Source organism: Aquarana catesbeiana, linkage group LG13 (genome assembly GCF_042186555.1).
Source record: "Aquarana catesbeiana isolate 2022-GZ linkage group LG13, ASM4218655v1, whole genome shotgun sequence".
NCBI classification, from domain to species: domain Eukaryota; kingdom Metazoa; phylum Chordata; class Amphibia; order Anura; family Ranidae; genus Aquarana; species Aquarana catesbeiana.
The window spans coordinates 101,166,321-101,192,954 of NC_133336.1; the positions used below are offsets into that span (position 1 = coordinate 101,166,321).

The 26,634-nt window shown below is 44.5% G+C and overlaps 1 protein-coding gene across 7 annotated transcripts in view; it reads right to left on the minus strand.

Annotated features, from left to right (window-relative positions):
• RYR3 (ryanodine receptor 3) overlaps positions 1-26,634 on the minus strand; it is a 1,082,755-nt gene that overhangs the window by 431,841 nt on the left and 624,280 nt on the right. For all 7 annotated transcript variants that reach the window (XM_073608696.1, XM_073608694.1, XM_073608691.1 and 4 more), the window contains one exon: positions 25,666-25,755. In XM_073608696.1, the coding sequence (XP_073464797.1) occupies positions 25,666-25,755 (90 nt within the window). The remainder of the gene's footprint in view (positions 1-25,665; positions 25,756-26,634) is intronic.

Genomic DNA, 26,634 nt, shown 5'->3' on the forward strand with positions numbered 1-26,634 from the left:
TAAACTGCCAACACAACCCCTTCTTCATAGCGGCCGGCGCACCAGAGGTGGAAGTTCCGCCAGCCCCTCCTGGAAAAAACACAGTACCCGCCCTGGCAGAAGTCATCAATTTCATCCATAAGCCGATATCCTTATGATCCCAATGAATAGATGACCTGATGGCTTTCCGCTGGCGCAATTGCTCATCATAACGAAGCCATGCTGTACCGCCATACACTCTATATGCCTCACCAATCGCATCCAAATAACAAAAAAGAGCCGAACAATTATCCGGCGCCTTTTCTTTCAATTACACTGGCCAAAATGGCAAATGTCTGCAACCAATTGGTAAACGTACGTGGGATAAGCCGATATCTTCGCCGCTCCTCCTCCTCCTTCTTGCTTTCGCCCGGTTTAATTCGATCCAAATTAAATTTTTCTAAGGGGAGAAGGGAAAAAATTTCCACATACTCTCCTTTCCAGATTTTGTCACGCACTTCCTGCTTAAGATGAGCACCGAGCGGTCCCTCGAAGCAAACGTATACCTCACACTTCGCCGAATCCGCCAACCTCACCTGATCCGCCGTCTTGTCCGCTTCCTTCTCCTTCCCTGCCGCATTCGCCAAATCCGCCAACCACACCTGATCCGCCGTCTTGTCTACTGCCTTCTCCTTCCCTGCCGTCGCTAGTGGGCCAAGCTCGGCACTCTCCGCCTGCGTGCCAGCCGCCGACCCAACCTGCACCACTGGTGTGAGGGATTTCCTCTGTGCTGCTGTCCCCTGAGCTGCCATCCCATGCCCCCCGGCGGGTCCCACGCCGTCACCAGAGCCCCGTCCCTAACTGAGCCCTCCAATCTACCCAGCAAGTCCCGCAAACATGACAACAATTCACTACCACTCACCCCTGAAAGACTTGGCTCCCCTAACCTCGTGACCCTTGACCTCCAATCCCTGACCCCTCCACGACAGAAGGGCAAAAAGCAGACAAGACATTAGAAGGGTACTCACCAGGCTGCACAGAACCGAGGGGCACCCCAGCCGCAGATCCGGAATCCCTGGATGCAGCACGGCTCTCCTCCTCCAGCTCTGTGTCCTCCTCACTGCTCACTTCCCCCTCCGAGCGCCGATCGTCAGGTCTGCAGCCCCTCCCGGCCTCCTCACATTCACCACAGCAGGCGATTCCTGCTGAGACATCCGGCCATTGCTCAGAGGCATCCCCCGAGCCACGCTGGAGCTCCGCCTCCCACGCGCATCACCGCACTCCTCACCATCTTCTCTCCCAGGATCCGGACGGTACCCGGAGGTAAGCTGCGACTTCCTGGCACCAAGAGCAGATGTGCCCGCCTTCCCCCACCGCACGTTTCTTCCACGAAACCGGCCGCCGGCCACGCCTTGGGTCAGGCCGACGCCCGCAGATGTAGCTCTCCCACGCAGGGCCACTCCACCGAACGGTACCTCGCCAGTAGATGCAGCTGCATGCTCCTGGATCCAGATAATGGAGGAGGTGACAGTAGCATTGCAGCGGTGAGTGTCACCTCCCCGTGGGCTCTGCCTAAGATGGGGATTTCTCCCAGGACTACCCCCAGCAGAAGCTGACATACGCTTAGCAGGGGGGACTGGAGGGTCCACTTGTGGGGTCCCTAGCCGGTGCTGAGCCCTGGGGGTCCGATCTGGGCTAAAGCGCTCCGGGGGCCGAGGCCTCCGAGCGCGTGGCGCGGAATGCCCTGCTTGCGGGGGGCTCTGGTGGACCCCCTGCAGAGTGGCTGCAACCTGGTTCTGAACCCAGTCTGGGCCATGAATAGCAGCAGCAGCCCTAAGCTGAGCCATCAGACGCTCTAAATCGCTCATTTTTGGGTTTTTTCTGTCAGATCACAGGAACAGAGACAGCAGGATGCTCTATTGATGATTATCCCACAGCAAGTATCTGTACAAGTACTTTCCCTCCAGGCAACTGGCTACTGGCCCCATCCTGACACACCCTACTCTAAGCCAATAAGGTAATTGTCATTCCTAATATGTTACTTAAATATGTTAACCCTTTAATGACCGGTTCCCCTTCTCACCCTGTCATGTATGCCCTACGCCTATTCCGTTACTCCTCTGCTCCGTGCATGTCTTTCTTAGGCCTCTTGCATACTGCAGGTTGAAAAAGCTCAGTACAGCTTTTTTTTTACTGAGCTAAAATACAGCCTATTAATTGTAATGTGCCTATGCACACAGGCACAAAGACAAGTGCCATGCATTATTCAGTAAAAAAACAAAAAAAAAAACAGAAAAATCTGCATTTTTGGTCAGTAATTTACGCCTCATGAACGCAAATGCAAGCCCTATGACTACAAATGAAGATCACACCAAACTTTCTATTTTGCATACTTCCCAGTTTTTTAATTTGCTTTAGGGTGTGTTTTGTAACTGTCATTTTATTTTAGCTGTAGCACAACAGAAATTAGATAATGACAAAATTAAAATTTCTGATGATGACAAAAATGACAAAAATAATTTCCTTCTTCTTGCAAAAATATTTCTTCTTTTTGGACCTGAAGTGCCTAAATTCTATACCCATGAATTCAGAAAAGATTGCTAAATAGAAAAAATATATCAAACAATTGTGTGTGAGATCTGAGGTTCAAAATCAAAATTGCATAATCCTGTGGCTTAGCTGACTTCTCATCTTTGATTTTACTAAACTCCTCATGTATGAACATCCATGCGGATAGGACAGGGTAGAATACATCTACTACATTTGAATGGCTGAGAGTGTCCAAAAGCATTGGATGAGCAGAGTCTTTAGGTTCTAAAGTGTGGTCATTAACCTGTATATGCAAAGACACCATACAAACTACTGACTGGTTTAATTCAATTGAAATACACAAAGGTTTTAGGCCGGTGTGAAAAATGCTTTAAATTAAGAATGCTTTCAGAAATAGAAGCGTAATAGTTCGTTTTTATCAATTAGCATAATGGAAAGTAAATGAACAAAAGAGAAATCAAATTAAATCTGCTTAAGTTTCCCTGGCTGACCCCTGCGTCTATGGTCCTCAACGTTTCCCGTGTCTTTGTGCTTCTTTAAAAGAACTTGGACACATCTTGAAACCCCAGTCTTCTTTGAAATTTTTGCCTGGCAGAGACCTTGCTGATGCAGTATAACTACCTTGTGTTTGTTGCTCAGTCTTACATTGGTGTATGACTTGTGACATAAAACTTCCACATCATCCTTGTAGCAGAGTTTGTCTGTTCCTTGAACCCTTAAAGGCTCCAACATAGTTGTTCCTGTGTCAGTTAATGACTGTGTTTTAGCCTACATTTGTAATTGATGATCATTAGCACTTGCTTGGTATAATTAGTTAATAATACACCTGACTCTAATCCTACAAAATCCCTGACATTGTGCAAGTGTAAGAATTGATACTGGTTTTAAGTCAAAGGATGGTCACACCAAATATTGATTTGCTTTAGATGTTTCTTCTGTTCACTGACTTTGCATGTTGTAAATTGATAAAAATAAACAATTAAAATATATATTTTTGAAAGCATTCTTACTTTACAGAATTTCTTCACAACAGCCTAAAACATTTGCACAGCACTGTAGAGTCCTTTCAGAAAAAGCATTCCTCCAATATATTTCCCATAGATAAACTTAAAATGACGAATTCTTAAAAATGTACATGAAATATGGCAATATTCTCTCTCTTCTTTAACAGCATCATAATAGAGAATCATTTGAATGATGAAGCTTTACCAGTATCATCACTGTGTCAGAGCCTCTTTGAACTACAACTAGGGCATTAGATTCAATGATCCTAAACTATAAAAACATGGTTTTGATAAAAAATTGTTTAGATTTCAGATATACCAAAATTTCAGATATACCAAAATCTAGAGTCACATGAATGTTTCCCTAAAACAATGACTTAAGTTTACAAATTAAATACCCCTGAAAAAGGAATAATCCTGGGTACACTGAACTGGTATCAGACATTGGGATATGGTCATTCCCCTGCGAGCAGAGAACTTACGCTTTAAGTACTCCTCCCCTCCCCCCCTGCCACATTTGGCATGCAATATTTTTGAGGGGAGCGGGTACCTAGTTTTGACTGGTACCCGCTCTCACTTTCTCCTCTCCCCCTCCCTCCCTGCAGTCTTCTGGAACACGTCACAGAAGACTGCCGAACAATTCAGGAGGTGCAGCACAATTTTGCGCATGTGCAGTAGACACCCGGCTATGAAGCCTCAAGCTGTTACAACCAGGTGCCCACAGTTGAGATGCTGGGGAGAGAAGATGTCAAGAAGGGACGGCTTGGGTGAGCACATCGCTGGATCCAGGGACGGGTGAGTGTGTGTTTATTAAAAGTCAGCAGCTACAGCTTTTGCAACTGCTGAATTTTCATAAACACAAAAACGACTGGAGCTCCTTTTTAAGCTATTGTCAGTGCAAAAAAATGTAATCTGTAGTATTACCCTCCAATCAGAGGTGGGTAAATATTACAAACTACACCCTCCAGGATGATCCCTTGTTAAAGAATAACAACATTTCATATTCCTGATATGTGCCTGCTGTACCATAAGCTTGTATAAAAATAAGTATCCTGTTCTCTCTGTATTGCTTTCTTTTTTAGAAATATCTGGTGTTCATGCCAGCCCCTCTGCTTTTCCTATTAAAAACTGACACTAAGCAGGAGAACACATCGTGGTCAGTTCTCTAGCTATGCTGGGAACTTAGCCTGCTCTCCTCCAATGATCAGACTTGTCCTGACACACACCGCCACTTCCCCCTCTCCCTCCACTCCATCTTGCTATCAGCTGTCACTATCCTACACTAGTTTGCCCATCCATCAATAGCCTCTTCTTCCCCCTTGCACCAGTGTACTCTCAGCCCAAAACTGTCATGCTATGGTACACAAGGCAATCCACTGGCATCCCAGCCTGACTGTATTCGGCCACACTTCACCGCCCATCTTTCCCACCCCCACCTCAGTCGTTACCCCTCCATTCATAACTTTCTTTATGGTCACCATTAACCAATTTCCCTATCCCACAAGAGACACTACCCAATATACAATTCTCATCATAATTGTAAGATAACAAACAGGTTATCCTGACTTATCTCTGTTAATGCTTTACCCTCGCACAGAAACTTTGCAAATATATAACTGGCATGGGAATCATTCCTATTTAATAGCGTGCAGCAACAGGTCAGTCCATAACTATTTTGCTTCACAGTCACACATGGCCTTACATTATCCAATATCATTCAGTCTCCCAAGTATCAAAAAAGAAAAAACGACTCCTGCGCACAGGTGGATCACCATATAAGTAGCACGTCAACACAGGCCTTGCTGCCCTCAAGGATTGGGGATCCTAGCAGAAACCGAAAGAAAAAAGAAACAAGGGCGCACCAGCCATGTGCATTACCTTTTAAAACATTTATTGAATAAAAATAGTAAAAAGAAACAACTCACAAGCAATTGGTGAAGGAGGCGCAACCAATAAGCAGCATGCGACTTAGGATGAGCGAGACCTCCCAAGGATCATGGAGGCACGCACAGGCATCACAATCAGCTAACGCATTTCGAAGGGTATGTCCCTTCTTCGTCAGAGCTATGTAATGAACTCTCCTTCAGCAGACCCCATTTATAAAATTATCAGTAGCTTTATGGGATTTATGTATGTCTAGTATTTTGCTTATTACCAGTTTTCAGACATTGCTTCTCCAGTCACAGCATTTTGTTGTATGTATACATCTCCTTCAGCATGATCCCTATTTTAGTGCAATTCCTATTGGGTTGGTTCGAATGGGTTGGGTATTATTCACATAGCCTTCACAAATGTTGACCTGTGGTTCAGTTGTGGCATGCCAGTCTGTGGGCACCTATATGCGTGTGCAGAGCTGTAGATGTGGCGCGTATTTCGCGCTGGTGGTTGGATAATTCATCATATCACTATCCATTATATATATTTTATATATATATATATATCGTATATATACTTCCTATACATATTTTATTTGTTCAATGGTATCATTATTATTATTATCCTTGGGAGGTCTCGCTCATCCTAAGTCGCATGCTGCTTATCGGTGCACTTTTATGTTGCGCCTCCTTCACCAATTGCTTGTGAGTTGTTTCTTTTTTACTATTTTTATTCAATAAATGTTTTAAAAGGTAATGCACATGGCTGGTGCGCCCTTGTTTCTTTTTTCTTTCAGTCTCCCAAGTATCTTCCACATAGGTCAAAGCCACTAAAGAAGTCCTTAAATAAGAATACAGACAGATACTGTATATTATACACACCCATATATACACCTTAAGACCAAACCTATTAGCTCAATCTGTACACATTTCCAATGCAGAGCTGTTTGGATCGATGATATCTAATATTATTGTCAGTATCATTATTAATATTATTGTTATTGTGATTATTTTTATTGTGATCATTAGCTCTTGATATATACCTTTTATAAATGTACAGTATAACATGTTTTATCTTGGGATTTCCTGGTTGTATTTTTTGCTTTTACATATCCTATATTATGTTCTCATTCTTATACAGCTGTTTTCTGTATAATTTTTGTACTTGTTCAATAGCCCTAATAAAGGGACAGCCCTTTCTCCCAAAACGCAGTGGCTTGTCGCTATTCTCTATAAGCGCTCTTAATCTACCATCAAACTTGCAGTCTTTTTGACCTTGGGCTATCCTTCTTTCCTATTGTTCCAAGTCCTATCACCTGAGTATAGGATACGAATAGGGATAGGATATTTTATATGCACTTTCAACAGGGCTGTACACGTGACAACTGTGTCACCAGCTATTTGAGGGCTTGAAGAATCGGCTGAGAGCTGACAAAAGCACGCCGACAACTATGACAGTTATCACCCGAAGCATGCCTTGTATATAGCATATTTTCATTCTGCACTAGTAGGCATAACAAAAGTAAACACTGTAGAAAACAACATTGGTATGTTTGATTTAATCCTAAATTTAGTTTTTTTTTTTTTAATCTGTGCAAGGGACCATGAGTGAGAAGTTTCCCTTGTGTTAGTGGATGCTCTCTTGGTTAAAATCCTAAGTCTTCTGCCCCCTCATACCCCACAGCAGAAAGTACTGCAGGGTTAATACAGCTACTGGGCCTGTCATAGGCACTTGTCAAGAATGCTGATAATGCCCACCATATCCATCCTCCATTCATCGGAGCTCTACTATAGTTTCCTACAATGAAAAGTGCTCCATGAATGGAGAATGCGTGAATGAAGGGTCTGCTCCCTCCATACGTAGAGCTGTTTTCATGGATGGAAGCTATAGTATAGCTTTTATGAATGGAGGAGAGAAAGGGCAGACATAGTAGGCACTCTTGATGAGTACCTATGACAGGTCCAGCAGCTGTATTAACCCCTGCAGCACTGGAAGATTACTGCTGCAGGGGAATGGGGGGGACAGAGGACTGGAAAATTTAACAAAGACTACAGTCACCAGCACCAGGGACACTTCTCATTGAATGTAGGTACTGCACCGTGTGTGGATTTATAATAAAAAAAAAATACTAATACTTTAATACTTTAAGGATTTAATTGCATTCATTGAACATTTCTAACTTGAGCTTTCTTTTGGGAGATAGTTAAACCCACTGTGTGGAACTAAACTTTCTGTGAGTTTAGTTCCACACATTAAAGATCTTTATCACTCCTCAACTGTGACCTAAAACTCCTAACCAAACTTTTGACTCTTAGGACCATGTCTATTGAGCTGTGTTGATCTTTATTGATTACAGGCTCAATACGAGAACATACAGAAAACAATTGTTTTCTATGTCCCTGTTCAAATTGTACAAATGTAATGCAGTGCATTGCATAAAAATCCAGCATGTTTACATTTGAAAGCAACGCACAACTCGTACCCTGGACCTTATAAAGACTGATACTGGTACACACAGATTTTGCAAAAGTGTCTCACATGTGTTCTAAAAGTGGCACACTGTATACCAAATTCCATGTACCTGTGTAGAACTTGTATTTGAACTTGGCCCATCCTGCACCACTTTTAGAAAGTATGCAAGACATTTTTCGCAAAATCTGTCTCTGCTCTCCAAAAAAAGGTTGGTCTTAATTAGCACCATTTTTGTAAGATACAAACTGTATTTTATTTTGAATTTGTAATAGGTGTTGCACCACAATGTAGAAGTGGAGCATATTAAAACTACCTGAATTTGGCGCAAGAGTCGCTGTCAGAACCAAAACTGTTTCAGATGTTTTTTTAATTAGCTGCAACACATTACTAAGAGCTATTAATGCCAGAAAAGTGCTGCCATCTTGGATGCAATGTCAGCAGACTCAGTTAAAGTTATATTAACCGACGGGCAGGCGGCGGGGCTCTCATTCTGGGCAGGCGTCATGTGACGTCCGTCCACTTAAACAGGGAATGCTGCGATCGTGTGCATGCATCCCTGTTCCTTTGGTGGCGGCGTGTCACGGAGACACCATTCGCCACAGAGGGGGGGTGGACAGCCATTGGGCATGGCTGTTTACCATGTGATCGGCCGTGATTAAGTCACAGCCGATCACAGATGGTACCGCCCCACTTTGCACGGCGCATACAGGTGATCGCGAGCGAGCTGCACGTGCACATCGATGACAGCGTGTTCCCGGGAACACTGCTCGTCACCGATGCTGTTAAACAGCCATTGGCCGGCGGCTGTTTACCACGTGATCGGCTGTGATCCTTTCACAGCCGATCACTAAATGTAAATACAGAGCGGTAACGAGATGTTACCGGGTTCTCCTCTTCACACACCGATCGTGTGTGAGGAGATTGCGGTAACATCTCGTTACTGCTTACAGGCTACACCAATCACATTGATTGCCCCCCCCAATAAAGAGGACCTGTCACCACCCATCAAAGTACCTGTCACAGTTCATCGGAGTACCTGTCACAGTTCATCTGAGTACCTGTCACAGTCCATATAAGTACTTGTCACAGTTCATCTGAGTACCTGTCACAGTCCATCTGAGTACCCAAGTACCTGTCACAGTCCATCTGAGTACCCGAGTACCTGTCACAGTCCATCTGAGTACCCGAGTATCTGTGACAGTCCATCTGATTACCCGAGTACCTGTCACAGTTCACCTGAGTACCCGAGTACCTGAGTACCTGTCACAGTCCATCTAAGTACCCGAGTACTTGTCACAGTTCATCTGAGTGCCCGATTACCTGTCACAGTCCATATGAATACCTGAGTACCTGTCACAGTCTATATGAGTACCAGGGTACCTGAGTACCTGTCACAGTCCATATGAGTACCCGAGTACCTGTCACAGTCCATATGAGTACCCGAGTACCTGAGTACCTGTCACAGTCCATATGAGTACCTGTCACAGTCCATATGAGTACTGAGTACCTGAGTACCTGTCACAGCTCTTCAGAGTACCTGAATAGCAGTCAACAGCCCATCAGAGTACCCGAATACCTATCTGTAGCCCATCAGAGTACCTGAGCACTTGTCAACAGGCCATCAGAGTACCCAAGTACCTGTCACCGGGCCATCAGAGTACCCAAGTACCTGTCACCAGCCCATCAGAGTACCCGAATACCTGTCACCAGCCCATCAGAGTACCCGAGTACCTGTCTGCAGCTCATCAAGTTACCCAAGTACCTGTCTCTAGCCCATCAGAGTACCCGAGTACCTATCTGCAGCCCATCAGAGTACCCGAGTACCTATTTGCAGCCCATGCCTTATAGAATATACGTTGGGGTGTTTGCTTTCCAAAATGGGTTCATTTTGTGGGAAATTCCACTGTCCTGGTGCTCAAGGACCTTCAAAAGTGTGATAGGTATGAATGATATGAGATGTGTAATTTATGCTCCTAGAACGCCTGAAGGTACTACTTCAATGTTGGGCCTCTGTATGTGGCCAGGCTGTGTAAAAGTCTCACACATGTGATATCACCATACTCGGGAAGAGTAACAGAATGTATTTTGGGGTGTAATTTTTGCTATATACATGCTATGTGTTAGAAATATCTTATAAATTGACAACTTTGTGTAAAAAAAAATGCGTTTTCATTTTTTTTAAACATTTTCCAAAAACTTCTGGAAAAAAATGAACCGTTCAAAAGACTCATTATGTCTCAAAGATTATATGCTGGGGTGTTTTCTTTCCAAAATTTGGTCATTTTGTGTGCAATTCCATTGTCCTGGTGCTCCAGAGCCTTCAAAAATGTAATAGGTGGTTAAGAAATGAGATGTGTCATTTATGCTCGTAGAATGCCTGAAGACGCTACTTCAATGTTGGGCCTTTGTATGTGGCCAGGCTGTGTAAAAGTCTCACACATGTGGTATCACCATACTCGGGAAGAGTAGCAGAATGTATTTTGGGGTGTAATTTTTGGTATGCATATGCTGTGTGTGAGAAATAACCTGATAATATGACAATTTTGTAAAAAAAAAAAAAAAAAAATCTTCATTTTGCAAAGAATTGTGGGAAAAAATTACAACTTAAAAAAACTCACCATGCTACTTACTTAGAATGTCTACTTTCTAAAAAGGGGTCATTTGGGGGTATTTGTACTTTCCTGACTTGTTGGTGTCTCAAGAAATGAGATTCACTTGATGTACTGAAGGCCTGATCAGATGTGATCAATTTTCAGTGATTGGCATTATAGTTTGTAGACTCTATAACTTCCACAAAGACCAAATAATATACACTAATTTGGGTTATTTTTACCAAAGATATGTAGCAGTATAAATTTTTGCCAACATTTATGAAGAAAAATTACTAATTAGTAAAATTTTATGACAGAAACAAAGAAAAGGGCATTTTTTTCACAAAATTTACAGTTTTTTCTTATTTATAGCACAAACAATTAAAAACCCACTAGTGATTAAATACCACCAAAAGAAAGGTCAATTTGTGTGAAAAAAGGGACGCAAATTTCATATGGGTACAGTGTTGCATGACTGAGTAATTGTCATTCAAAGTGTGAGAGTGCTAAAAGCTGAAAATTGGTCTGGGCAGGTAGGGGGTTTCAGTGCAATGTATTGAGGTGGTTAAAGATAAAAATAAAAAAAAATATGATGCAGTCTGCCACTAACACAACCATCTTTGCTTTTCTGAGTCCTCTAACTAAAGTTTTTACCTAGTGATCCTTTTTTTCTACTTCCTTTAACAGGTTAAACTGTGCAGCTAATGTTGCAGTTAGAGGGCTGAGACACTATTTAAAAATGACAGGGGTCCTTACAATGCTCAGCTTTTTCATTTAGTTTTTCAAAAAGAAAAAATGTTTCTGTTACTGCTTAAAAAGTGTTAACTGGAATTTGGCTTTAATTTGTTAGTGACTAAAGTAAAGTCCATATAAATCTACTAGTCCATCAAACACTCCTCTCATCAGACAGTTATGCTGTCCAAGAGTGTCTAAGTTGCTCCACCACTAATAGAAAAACACCCTCAACCTGTTGAAGAGCAAGGGTCACTTGAGTAATTTTGTAACTGGTCATGGGCCACAATGAAATAAAATAGCTCGGAATTTTAAATTTTTCATTTTAAATAGCATAATGAAAATTTTAAACAACAATCAGGACATAATTTTCCATGGGACAAATCCCTGACGTTTACCCACTATTACACCTTGTGGGTGTGGTGCACTAACTTTCTGCAAGTGCACCAAACCCACAGGATATATCTATATGTATAGAAGGCAATGGCTCAGTGCAGCTAACCCGCAGGAAAGTCGCAGGTGCACTGCGCGGCACAGGAAGATCAGTGTGAAAGCAGCCTAATACTTGGTAAAGTGTTTGTTAACATAAAAAAAAGATCCTGTTCCTTTAAAGCATGTTATACAGCACAGTACTTGTGCTATGCCATTTGGCTCCCTGTAACACATGAAATACCTGGCTGATCCTGCCTGGTTCTGCCCTACCCTTTGTAGCTGACCACGATATATCATGGCTGCTGAGCCCTGACACTGTGGTCAGTTTACGTGCCTCCATCATCCGCTTTCTCCTCTATCCTCCTTTGTGCTCCTCTGTGCTCTCCTCCATTCTCACCTCCTTCCCCTCCCCGCCTGTCAGCTCCATGTCCATGCCCACCCCCCTCCTGCTGATGAAATTCCTGTTCAATTTTTACACCATCCTCTGTTTATTAACCGCTTGCCGACTGTCCGCCGCAGTTATACTGCAGCAGAATGGCACAGGCAGGCGAATCGCCGTCATGGTACGTCGGTACCATAGAAGACCACTAGTGGGTGTTAGTTTCCCTGCACAGTCCACATCCTCCTTCAGTTAGAACACTTCCTAGGACACACATGAACCTCTTCACTGCCCCCTAGTGTTAACCCCTTCACTGCCAGTGACATTTTTACAGTAATCAATGCATTTTTAATCGCACTGATTACTGTATTAATGCCAATGGTCCCAAAAATGTGTCAAAAATTGTCCGACGTGTCCACCATAATGTCGCAGTCATGATAAAAATCGCTGATCGGGGCCATTACTAATAAAAAAAATAAATAATTAATAAAAATGCCATATAACTATCTCCTATTTTGTAGACGCTATAACTTTTGCACAAATCAATATACGCTTATTGCGATTTTTTTACCAAAAATATGTAGAAGAATACATATTGGCCTAAACTGAGGAAAAAAAATGTTTTTTTATATATTTTTTGGGGATATTTATTATAGCAAAAAGTTAAAAACAATGCGTTTTTTTCAAAATTGTCGCTCTTTTTTTGTTTATAGCGCAAAAAAGAAAAACCACAGAGGTGATCAAATACCACCAAAAGAAAGCTCTGTTTGTGGGGAAAAAAGGACGTTGATTTTGTTTGGGAGCCACGTCGCACGACCACGCAATTGTCAGTTAAAGAGATGCAGTGCCGAATCGCAAAAAGTGCTCTGGTCTATTCTGAAATAAAAAAAAAAAAAAAGTGCCCTGGTCTTTGGCCAGCCAAATGGTCCGGGGCTGAAGCGGTTAATGTATTCTGCTCCTGTGTCTGTGCCTGATAAAAAAATGGAGCTTTATACCTGTTTTCAGAGCACCAATCGTCTCTCACGTGCCCCGTCGCCCCTCTCTTTTCCTGACTGATGTCAGTGGGGGATCCTCGACCCTGCCCGCTGTAGCTGTCAGGCTGAGAGAGGAGAGAGGCGGCAGGTCATGTGAAAACAGGTATATAGCTGCATTTTTTTATAAGGCACAGACACAGGAGCAGATTACATTAATAAACAGAGAGGGTGGTGTAAATTTTACTTAGTGGGTTAACAGCCACTTTAACCCTTTTATAGATGCTAATATGCCCATTTCAAAAGCTATTATGCCCAGTGTATTTGTTGTTTAATACACTGACCATCTTTTCCCCTTGCAGCTACTGCTGGCATTGCTCTCCAGGCTGCTAGAAAGGATTAGAGGCAGATATTTTCTCTAATGGGAAACTGACATATGGCTAACAGATTCTTTGCTGTACAGAACTACCTTTAGCTAGTTGTGGAATCTTCTCCTGATATAAAAGTATAGCTCCCTCCCAGTTAGGCTGCTTGGCAAAGTTAGTTATTGGTCCCACTAGAGTAAGTGGATTGGTTGTTTTCAGTTAGGCTGTTAGGAATATGTAGTTTTTGGCTTCACTGTAGTGAGTGGAGTGGTGGTTGATTGTTTGGTCTGCTATATAATGAGAGTTTGATTGCTTCCCCTGCCTCTGGAAGATGCTATCAGAGTATGGGAAGGGAGGTACAAATGATCAGCTGAATATATATCATGCCCTGAAAGGGAGTATCCAGAAGGTGGCTGGGGAGGTGATACATGTGTAGGAGTCCTCAGCAGAGGGTTCTTTCCTTGTCAGGGAGGGTTCCAGAACTCCTGGGGCTGTGGGCCCTAACAGAAGGATCCAGACAGAAGGGTGGCAGACAGCTCTTAGGACACTGTGATTAAGGATCTTCTTGGGGACTGACCATTGTGTAGAGGAGAGAGAAAACCAGTTGCTAGCGACTGCCCTGTGGTTAACAGCAGTGAGACCTTAGATATTCCAACATCCTTACTAGGGATGAGCTTCGTGTTCGAGTCGAACCCATGTTCGACTCGAACATCGTCTGTTCGCCCGTTCGCCGAATTGCGAACGATATGGGCCGTTCGCGCCAAATTCGTGTGGCGCGTCACGGCCCATCGCAGTGCATTGCTGGCTGATGATTGGCCAAGCATGCACTATGACCCGCATGCTTGGCCAATCACAGCGCCGCCTGAACAGAGAGCCGTAATTGGCCAAAGCCAAGGAGGCTTTGGCCAATTATGGCTCAGGGGATTTAGTACAAGCCCCACACTATATAAGGCCGCCTGCACGGCGGCCCTGTGTAGTGTGTGTTCCGGCGTTCATTGAGAGAGAGAGAGAGACAGACAGTGACATTTGATTTGAGTTAGATAGATTAGGCAGAACAGTCAGTCAGTTAGCTGCACTTACAGTGTATTGTGTATATATATATATATATATGCATCCCAGGTGTTGCATATATATATATATATATATATACACTGTATTCAGTTTAGCTAGATCCGTTCCTGCTATCTTCTTACTGACAGGCAGGCTTGTCTTGTTACAGTATATACAGCTACCTGAAGAAAACTGCTTGTGTTCTTTTGATCCTATTAGTACCACAGTCAGGCAGCTAGACTATTTACAGTTAGTGCAGTGCGTCCTGCTCACGGTGTTCAGCTAGATCCGTTCCTGTTATCTTCTTACTGACAGGCAGGCTTGTCTTGTTACAGTATATACAGCTACCTGAAGAAAATTGCTGGTGTTCTTTTGATCCTATTAGTACCACAGTCAGGCAGCTAGACTATTTACAGTTAGTACAGTGCGTCCTGCTCACAGTGTTCAGCTAAAACTACAAGTTAGTGGGGTGCGTCCTGCTCACAGTGTTCAGCTAAACCTACAAGTTAGTGCGGTGCGTTCTGCTCACAGTGTTCAGCTAAACCTACAAGTTAGTGGGGTGCGTCCTGCTCACAGTGTTCAGCTAAACCTACAAGTTAGTGGGGTGCTTCCTGATCACAGTGTTCAGCTAAACCTACAAGTTAGTGGGGTGCGTCCTGCTCACAGTGTTCAGCTAGATCCGTTCCTGTTATCTTCTTACTGACAGGCAGGCTTGTCTTGTTACAGTATATACAGCTACCTGAAGAAAATTACTGGTGTTTTTTTGATCCTATTAGTACCACAGTCAGGCAGCTAGACTATTTACAGTTAGTGCAGTGCATCCTGCTCACAGTGTTCAGCTAAACCTACAAGTTAGTGCAGTGTGTCCTGCTCACAGTGTTCAGCTAGATCCGTTCCTGTTATCTTCTTACTGACAGGCAGGCTTGTCTTGTTACAGTATATACAGCTACCTGAAGAAAATTACTGGTGTTCTTTTGATCCTATTAGTACCACAGTCAGGCAGCTAGACTATTTACAGTTAGTGCAGTGCGTCCTGCTCACAGTGTTCAGCTAAACCTACAAGTTAGTGTGGTGCGTCCACCTCACAGTGTTCAGCTAAACCTACAAGTTAGTGGGGTGCGTCCTGCTCAGAGTGTTCAGCTAAACCTACAAGTTAGTGGGGTGCGTCCTGCTCACAGTGTTCAGCTAAACCTACAAGTTTAGTGCAGTGTGTCCTGCTCACAGTGTTCAGCTAGATCCGTTCCTGTTATCTTCTTACTGACAGGCAGGCTTGTCTTGTTATAGTATATACAGCTACCTGAAGAAAATTACTGGTGTTCTTTTGATCCTATTAGTACCACAGTCAGGCAGCTAGACTATTTACAGTTAGTGCAGTGCGTCCTGCTCACAGTGTTCAGCTAAACCTACAAGTTAGTAGGGTGCGTCCTGCTCACAGTGTTCAGCTAAACCTACAAGTTAGTGGGGTGCGTCCTGTTCACAGTGTTCAGCTAAACCTACAAGTTAGTGGGGTGCGTCCTGTTCACAGTGTTCAGCTAAACCTACAAGTTAGTGGGGTGCGTCCACCTCACAGTGTTCAGCTAAACCTACAAGTTAGTGGGGTGCGTCCTGCTCAGAGTGTTCAGCTAAACCTACAAGTTAGTGGGGTGCGTCCTGCTCACAGTGTTCAGCTAAACCTACAAGTTTTGTGCAGTGCGTCCTGCTCACAGTGTTCAGCTAGATCTGTTCCTGTTATCTTCTTACTGACAGGCAGGCTTGTCTTGTTATAGTATATACAGCTACCTGAAGAAAATTACTGGTGTTCTTTTGATCCTATTAGTACCACAGTCAGGCAGCTAGACTATTTACAGTTAGTGCAGTGCGTCCTGCTCACAGTGTTCAGCTAAACCTACAAGTTAGTGGGGTGCGTCCTGCTCACAGTGTTCAGCTAAACCTACAAGTTAGTGGGGTGCGTCCTGTTCACAGTGTTCAGCTAAACCTACAAGTTAGTGGGGTGCGTCCTGTTCACAGTGTTCAGCTAAACCTACAAGTTAGTGGGGTGCGTCCACCTCACAGTGTTCAGCTAAAGCTACCTGTAGAAGGTTGGTGGTGTTCTCATACTACAGGCAGGCAGTTGATTTTGCTAGCTGCAGTATCAGTACATATATATATATATATATATATATATTCCAGCTTAGTGCAGCTACAGGCCATTAGTATGTCTGGAAGGCCAAGAAGGAGAGTCAGACAGTCACAAGCCAATAAGAGAGGGCAAGCAGGCTCTGTGTCTAGTGCTGGTCGTGGAGACGGTGCATCCTCATCAGCACGTGGCCGTGGGACACGCTTGGCCTTTTTTTCGGCAGCTGGCCGTGTTGAGCCGCAACATGCGGAAGACTTGGTCGAGTGGATGACCAAGCCGTCCTCATCCTCCTCATCCTCTCTCACCCATGCCCTGGGTACTTTGTCTGGCAAAGCAGCGGCCTCTTCCCTCGGCTCAATGTCATCAGTGACTCCTTCCCTAGCCCCACTATGTCCTCCTGAGGAGTCCCTCGAACTGTTTGACCACAGTGTTGGGTACATGCTCCAGGAGGATGCCCAGCGTTTGGAAGGCTCTGATGATGATACTGAGCTCGATGAAGGCAGTAACATGAGCACGGACAGAGGGGGTGCCCAAGAAGGACAGCAATCTGGCAGTCATGCTCCCCCTGCTGCAGCATACTGCCAGGTTTGCTCCAGTGATGAGGAGGGAGGGGATGATGAGGTCACTGACTCAATGTGGGTGCCTGATAGGAGAGAGGAGGAGGAGGAGGAGGAGGCGGCACATCACCAACGAGGCAGGAAGCCCTCCAGGGGCCAGCCTAAGGGCAGCACATTGACTGCATCACACCCCAAAGCTCCACATGTGCAGGGCGCTGCAGTCTCTGCGCGTTATTCAAAAAGTTCTTTGGTGTGGGCCTTTTTTGAGACGAGTGCATCAGATCGCACCGCTGCTATTTGCAACATATGTCTCAAGCGTATCTCGCGTGGCCAAAACATCTCCCGCTTGGGTACCACATGCTTGACCAGACATATGTTGACCTGCCATGCAGTTCGTTGGCAAGCGTATCTAAAAGACTCACACCAAAGAACAAAGAGGACCTCTCCTTTCTCCTCATCAGCTGAGATTTCCAACCCCACTATACCTTCAGTCCTCTCTGAGACCTGCACTGAGAGGAATGAAGGTGTAGAATTAGGTGTGTCACAGCCAAGTACTTGTGGGCAATCTGCTTTTGGTACACCAACGTCAGATTGTACCAGGCAAATTTCCCTGCCCCAGCTGCTGCACCGCCGAAAAAAGTTTGCTCCCAGCCATCCACATGCCCAGCGGTTGAATGCTAGCTTGGCAAAATTGCTAGCACTTCAACTGCTGCCTTTTCAGTTGGTAGACTCTGCCCCCTTCCGTGAGTTTGTGGAATGTGCGGTTCCTCAGTGGCAGGTACCCAAACGCCACTTTTTCTCACGGAAGGCGATTCCGGCTCTCTACCGGCATGTGGAAGGCAATGTCCATGCCTCGCTGGACAGGGCGGTCAGTGGTAAGGTGCATATTACCGCTGACTCATGGTCCTGCAGGCATGGACAGGGACGTTACCTAAGTTTCACGGCGCATTGGGTGACTCTGCTGGCAGCTGGGAAGGATGCAGGACAAGGTGCAGTAGTGTTGGAGGTTGTTCCGCCACCACGCCTCCAAAATGCTAATGATTGTGACACACCTCTCTCCTCCACCCCCTCCTCTTCTTCTTCCTCCATGGCCTCTTCCTGTGCTTTGTCCTCGGAACCAGTGGTGCTCCGTAGCCGTTCAAGGGGCTACGCAAGTACGCAGGCCAAAAGATGCCATGCGATGCTTGAGCTGGTGTGCTTGGGGGACAGGAGCCACACTGGGGCAGAGGTTCTGTCAGCTCTGCAGGGGCAGGTTCAGAGGTGGTTGACGCCACGCCAACTTAAGGCAGGAATGGTGGTTTGCGACAATGGCACCAACCTCCTCTCTGCCCTCCGACAGGGACAAATGACCCATGTGCCCTGTTTGGCTCACGTCCTTAACTTGGTGGTGCAGCGGTTCTTGGGCAGGTACCCGGGCTTACAGGATGTCCTGAGGCAGGCCAGGAAAGTCTGTGTGCATTTCCGCCGGTCATATAATGCCAGTGCTTGGCTGATGGACCTCCAAAAGGAGTTTAACCTGCCCAAGAACCGCCTAATCTGTGACATGCCCACCAGGTGGAACTCAACGTTGGCCATGCTGCAGCGGCTGCACACGCAGCAGAGGGCCATCAATGAGTACCTGTGCGACTATGGCACCAGGACAGGGTCAGGGGAGCTTGGTTTTTTTCCCCACGCCATGATCAGGGATGCATGCACTGTCCTGTCACCATTTGAGGAGGCCACGAGGATGGTGAGCAGTGACAGTGCATGCATCAGTGACATTGTCCCACTTGTCCACCTGTTGGAGCACACGCTGCGTGGAATAATGGACAGGGCACTTGAGGCAGAACAGAGGCAGGAAGAGGAGGACTTCCTTAGCTCTCAAGGCCCCCTTTATTCAGACAGTGTTCCTGCGTGCCCGCCGATCACACAGGAAGAGGACGAGGAGGAGGAGGAGGAAGATTGTGTCAGTATGGAGGTGGAGCCTGGCAATCAGCATCAGCAGCAGTCTTTAAGGGATCAGTCCCAAGAAACACATGGACTTGTACGTGGCTGGGAGGAGGTGGCTGCGGACCATGTCGTCCTTAGTGACCCAGAGGACTCCGGACCGAATGCCTCAGCAAACCTACGCTGCATGGCCTCCCTGATCCTGCAAAGCCTGCGTAAGGATCCTCGTATTCGTGGTATCAAGGAGAAGGACCAATACTGGCTGGCAACCCTCCTTGATCCACGTTACAAGGGTAAGGTTGCGGACCTTATCTTGCCATCGCAGAGGGAGCAGAGGATGAAACATCTTCGGGAGGCCTTGCAGAGAGGTCTGTGCAACGCGTTCCCAGAGACTGGGAGGTTACAAACTCCTGTTTCTGGACAACGTGTTGCTGAGGCTTCGGTCAGTCAAAGAAGGAGCGGTGGAGAAGGTGGCCGTCTGACCGATGCGTTCCAGCGTCTGTTTTACATGGTGCAGGAATACCTAGGGGCAAGATCAGACTTGGACACCTTTCCCACCGAAAATCCTCTGGGTTACTGGGTCTTGAGGATGGATCACTGGCCAGAGCTTGCACAGTATGCAATTGAGCTACTGGCCTGTCCTGCATCCAGCGTTCTTTCGGAACGCACATTCAGTGCTGCTGGAGGCGTAGTAACCGATCACAGGGTGCGTCTGTCCACCGACTCGGTCGATTGACTGACCTTCATAAAAATGAATCAGTCTTGGATCACCACCAGCTACCAAGCACCTGATGCTGATGTAACCGAATAATTTTTTTTGAAATCTCAGATCCCTTCAAAGACTGCCTATGCTGATGCTGAGTGACTATATCTGAGTAATTATCCTCTTCCTCCTCAATCATCACGCTGATAGCTTGTAAGAACATTTTTGGTTCTGGGCGCCACCACCAGTGCCTAAGGCTCCATTCACACTAGCGCGTTTTTTGATGCATTTTGCATTTTGCAGAAATGCATGGGAATTTTTTAACATGGGTTCCTATGGAACATGTTCACATCAATGCTTTTTTGTATCTCTGCGTTTTTGGAAAGGGTCGGGGACTTTTTTTCATGCAAAAAGCAGCGTTTTGCATGTAATGGATTTCAATGGACAAGCATCAAAAACGCAAGTGCACCGTTTTTGCAGCGTTTTTGCAGCGTTTTTGGTGCGTTTTTGGTGCGTTTTTGCCGTTTTTTATTTTTTTTTTTTAATTTTTTTTTAAGACTGTAAAAAAAATGAAAAAAAAAAAAAAACGCAAAACGCAAATCGCGGCAAAAACGCGGCAAAAACGCCGCAAAAACGCTACAAAAACGCTGCTCAAAAACGTGCCAAGCATGAAAAAAAAACCTCCAAAAACGCTCAAAAGCAACATGCATAGGTGTGAATCGAGCCTAAGGCACAATTTTTCAGCCCCTTGTTTAACAGGGGCGTGTAATTACAATTTTTGATGCAATACTTTGCAGCAGGGCTCGTTCCTGCGTTCCAACTAGAGTGTCTGTGAGGGGTTGCAGTGTTGTGGCACCAGCACCAGTGCCTAAGGCCCAATTTTTCTGCCCCTGTTTAACAGGGGCGTGTAATTACAATTTTTGATGCAATACTTTGCAGCAGGGCTCGTTCCTGCATTCCAACTAGAGTGTCTGTGAGGGGTTGCAGTGTTGTGGCACCAGCACCAGTACCTAAGGCCCAATTTTTCTGCCCCTGTTTAACAGGGGCGTGTAATTACAATTTTTGATGCAATACTTTGCAGCAGGGCTCGTTCCTGCGTTCCAACTAGAGTGTCTGTGAGGGGTTGCAGTGTTGTGGCACCAGCACCACCACCACCACCACCAAAGGCCCAATTTTTCTGCCCCTGTTCAACAGGGGCATGTAATTACAATTCTTGATCTAATATTTCACAGCAGGGCCCATTTCTGCACCCACCAAGAGCGAGTGAGGACTTACAGTGTTGTGGCACCAGCACCACCACCACCACCACCAAAGGCCCAGTTTTTCTGCCCCTGTTCAACAGGGGCATGTAATTACAATTCTTGATCTAATATTTCACAGCAGGGCCCTGTGAGGGCTTACGTTGTTGTGGCCAAAACAACACCTAAGGCCCAAATTTCTGCTGAGTATATAGGGCAGGCCCCTACTTTCAAACATCTAACTTACAAATGACTCCTACTTGCAAACGGAAGGAGACAACAGGAAGTGAGATGAAATCTACCCCTAGGAAGGGAAATTCTCTCCTGTAAGAGTTAATATGGGAAAAACATTTCTCCTTTCCACTGATGATTTCCAATCCTTGTTCCACAAAAAACCCCAAATTCTCAAAAAACATTTGTCATTGGGACAAAAAGTGAGGTGAAATCTTCTAAAGAGGAGGAAAGACAGCAAAACAAATGTCACAGGGGTGATAACCCTTCCCTATGTTTTCCAAAAAGCTTAAAAAAGATATTTTGGCTGGAGCTAAACACATTAAAAATGTACCCGTTCAAAATGACAAACAGATTCTACTTAACAACAAACCTACAGTCCCTGTCTTGTTTGCACCGCCTGTATACTGCTGTTCAGAGTATATAGGGCCTGGCGGCCCCACACCTTTCCTTATTTTAATTTGGGTGCGGGGTTCCCCTTAATATCCATACAAGACCCAAAGGGCCTGGTAATGGACTGGGGGGTACCCATGCCGTTTGTCTCACTGATTTTCATCCATATTGCCAGGACCCGACATTACATTAAACCCGCAAGCAGTTTTAAATTAGATTTTTTCCTTTAAAAATGACATTTGGTGCAGGGACTGTTCTAAACACGGGAAACACGCGTCACTTTACAGGCATACTATAGACACCCCCCAGGTACGATATTTAAAGGAATATTGGACTTTTTTTTTTACTTTAAGCATCATTAAAATCACTGCTCCCGAAAAAACGGCCGTTTTTAAAAGTTTTTTTTGCATTGATACATGTCCCCTGGGGTAGGACCCGGGTCTCCAAACCCTTTTTAGGACAATACCATGCAAATTAGCCTTTAAAATGAGCACTTTTGATTTTGAACGTTCGAGTCCCATAGACGTCAATGGGGTTCTAATGTTCGTGCGAACTTTCAGTCCGTTCGCAGGTTCTGGTGCGAACCGAACCGGGGAGTGTTCGGCTCATCCCTAATCCTTACTTACCTCCAGAGAAGCTGAAATTAAAAGTTAATTTATTTGTTATCGCTGCTGAACAATTGGAGTATCCAGTGACCCCAAACCCCTCTCCTGTTATATTTCTTGAAAAATCAATTTTAAACAGACATCCCCTGGACTGAGAATTAATTTTCGGTATGCTTGGGTGACTGATGGCCTCTGTACTACTTAGAGAGCCTGTCTGTTGTCAGCGCGCCCCCCCCCCCCCCCATCAGGGGTGAGCTCTACAAAAGAAATGTAAATAAAACAAAGTATGTACTTACAAATACATTGATGTTGATTTCAACCTGCCTAGAAAGAATATTGCTCATGACTTTATGCCTAAAACACCTGCATGAGTTCTGCTCTGGGTAAAATGCTGACGGGCACAATGGATGCTTTCCTTTTCCTGCATATAAAGACCTGTCACATTGCATCACTGTCAAACCTACACACCAAGGTGTTTTCCTTACAGAATCCTCAGCCTGAAGCCTCCTCTACCCTAAAGGATTTTCAACAGAAGCTGAAATGAAGTCTCACACATAATGGTTAACATTAACAACAGCTTCTGAGCAAAAAGCAATTTAAAATTCTGGTCAGTGTCAAACATTCCTGAACCAGCACTCAGACATTCAGAAATTACAATTCCGTCTGCTCCAAATCATCAAAATTATACAAGGCAAACAAGCTATTGACCTCCGTATTTACCTACAAATTGAATTTATGCAACTGCTCTAATTCAAACTGACCAGTCTAGTATCCCAAAGAAAAACTTTAGGAGTTGTAAAATTGATAGGTAAAGGAATGACATGCAATACTAATACAATATCCTAGTGTACCCCATCAGGGCAGCCATCAGAAATTGTGGGGCCCCTTACACAGCTTTAGGCCTGGCCACCCCTGAGCCTGACCACCAACATTCCCCAGGGCCCGCCCTCTGGCCGTCCCACCAAATCTGCCCACTAGCCGACCTACCAAGTCCTTCAGTGCCTCAGCCCCCCTCACACCTGTACACTCTCAGCCCCCCTCACACCTGTATGCTCTCAACTCCTCCTCACACCTGTATGCTCTCAGCCCCCCCTCACAACTGTACGCTCTCAGCCCCCCCCACACCTGTACGCTCTCAGCCCCCTCACACCCGTATGTTCTCAGGCCCCCTCACACCTGTACACTCTCAGCCCCCTCACACCTCCCTCACACCTGTACGCTTTCAGCCCCTTCTCACACCTGTACACTCTCAGCCCCCCTTACCTGTATATATATATATATATATATATATATATATATATATATATATGACACACACGTACACACACAGGCATGTACACACACACACAGGCATGTACACACACAGGCATGTACACACACACACACCGGCATATACACACACACAGACATGTACACACACACAGCCACCCCCCTCCTCCCTCACTTGTACTACAGCCCTTACTTGTAAGGTGGTCTTCCTAGTCCCAGCTCTTGTTTTCACATGTGGCTGAGACACAGATAGGAGCTGCAGTCCCAGGTACAGTACACTGAGTACAGGCAGCTCACACGAGGGGTAAACATGCAGGAAATGGCCAGAGGGGGCAGCAAAGAGCCCAATGTGAACTCAATGACACAGAGCAGCAGCTGCCGACTCACACACATTCAGAAGCATTCATGGAGCCCCTCTGCACTCGACCCTGCCTTCTCACATCCCTGCCAGTCAACGGGGCCCCGTCCAGATGCTCGGCCCCTTACAAGTGTATGGGTTGTACCCCACTGATGGCGGCCCTGTACACCATGCATGACAGCTTTTACTTTCCAACACTTGTTTTGACTAACATAGCTCCAGCTTAATGTATACATTAAAAACAAAGCCTGCCCCCACAGCACCTTGTTCAACCACAACTTCCCACTAAATTAATTGTACTGGATTCCAGAAAAGAACTGTGTAGTTCTTATATGTTAAAGTAATATTAAACCCAAATGCAAACATTTATTATATTGCAGCTTATCAATTTTAGATGTGATGGCTGCATTTGTTTTCTTTTTTAGGCTTTCTTTTTTTAGTTTTTTTCTGGTAACCCAACCAGTAAGTCCGTTGTTTTTTCAAAAGAACAAGCTCTCTTGCAGATGTACAGTATAAGTTACAGGGATGAGGCAAACCATTTAACACTGGCATGGGTGCTTACAATAATCAACTTTTATTCATTTATATAAAAGCTTTATCCGAAAAGGTCAAAACTGCTGTAACTGCTTTTAAAGTTTTAGCTGAAGTTTGGCTTCAATTTGTTAGTGTATTTAAATCTGCTAGTACATCTAACCCCATCCCCAGACTGACAATGCTGCTGTTCAAATGTGCCCCCTTTGTGCTCATTCATTAAGAGTGGGGACACTCTAATACCGTAGGTGTGTTCCTGGCCAAATCACCAGGTTAAAACAGAGGGGGAAAGGGCCTAAAAATGCATCTACCACATCTATTTATTAGTAAGATGCTATATATTACATTTGAGCTGAAAGTCACTCTAAATTGTAAATTATAACCTCCAGATGTTTCATGTATTTATTGCTAGCAGATTTTGCACTGAACAGGGAAACCCTTACATGGGCAGTTTTAAGAAGACTGTAATATAAAGACTGCAAGAAAAGTAAGGTGCTTTACTCAGTGAAGAAGAACACCTAGTACTTCTGGGTATCTAGGAACATAAGACTCCCCTTCCTCCCATGACAGAACTTGGTTATGTCAACTGGCTGCTCAGACACGCAGCTCTGTCACATGTAGGCTGGGATAAAGTCTTCTGCCCTGTGTAATAATAACCATTATGTTGTGTATATTAAGCAAACCTAAAGTTATTGTAAATCCACCAGCTCCATGATGTCGTCATGGAGGAGTGGAAGGGGACTCCAGTGACAAACTGTGAAGCTCTGGTGAACTCCATGCCCAAGAGGGTTAAGGCAGTGCTGGAAAATAATGGTGGCCACACAAAATATTGACACTTTGGGCCCAATTTGGACATTTTCACTTAGGGGTGTACTCACTTTTGTTGCCAGCGGTTTAGACATTAATGGCTGTGTGTTGAGTTATTTTGAGGGGACAGCAAATTTACACTGTTATACAAGCTGTACACTCACTACTTTTCATTGTAGCAAAGTGTCATTTCTTCAGTGTTGTCACATGAAAAGATAAAATAAAATATTTGCAAAAATGTGAGGGGTGTACTCACTTTTGTGACATACTGTATATGCTGTAGAAACAGAAAAAAATCTTATATATACTGCAAACACAGAAGAAGACTAGTGAAAGCCCATCATGTGAAGACATACTTTCACATATATTCATACATACAGTATAAATGCTCCTCTGTCAAACTTTTATAGTTAAAGTTCCCAGTTAGGTGATAAATATTAAGAATATAGAAGAGGAGAACACATGATTAAAGCACCACGTATTGACATACTACCAAAACCATAAAAACTGAAACCAACCACTATGAACTAAAGAGAATCCCTGCATTTTTACCTTTTCAGCTAGTGTCTTAAAGGGTCTCAGCAGAGGGTGGGATTTTGTATTTTCATCAAGAGTTGTTCCATACTTCCATCCACTGTGTAGCTAAAGAAACACAAAAAAAAAAAAAAAAAAAACAAAGTCAATTTTATCAACTATGTGTTTTATAAACTATGTGTTTCTGTGTTTCATAAATACATATAGGACAAGCATTATCATCAAAATAAGGATTTTCTACTTACCTGCAAAACCCTTTCTATGGAGTACAGTAAAAGACATAGGCTCCCTTAAAATTATATGTTGCCAACTTCAGGTGAAGACACTGGCAAAAATAGACGTTAGGACAACCGAATACAACTCCATGCTCCCAGCAATCCTCCATTTTTTAGCAAACAGACAGGGGACAATACCAGGAAAAAAGGGGAGGATGGTCTGTGTTGTGTACTGTACTCCAAGGACTTTTCAGGAAAGTCAAAAAACTTTTTTTTCTATGCAGTGTACACTTTGTACAGAACAGGAAACTGGCTTCTTTAAATCTTGACCATGGGATATTGTCAAGCAATGCAACTGAGGAGTGAGAAAGATAGCAAAACAAAGAGAACCCAGTTCTTACCTCAACAAGTGGTTTGAAGCACCCTACAGCTAAAAACTGGCATCAGCAAGGGCATGAACATGTTTAAACTTCACAAGGTATGTGTGAACGGAAGACCAAGTGGTAGCCATACAAATATTAAAAATAGACTCTTGGTGTCTGGCGAGAAATAAACTGAACTTGTTGAATTGGCCTTAAAAGCTTCCTCCCCCTCAAGGTGTAAGCCCTAGTGATAACTGTTGGAGTTTTAATGTTTATCGTGTGACTATTTTATCTACAATGGAGACTGATAATTCTAAAATGGCATCAAAAGACACGTTGCTTTAACTTGTTTTCTTATCTATTGTTTTAACTAACTGCCTAAGGCCAGAAAACCACAGGCTTGGCTATAT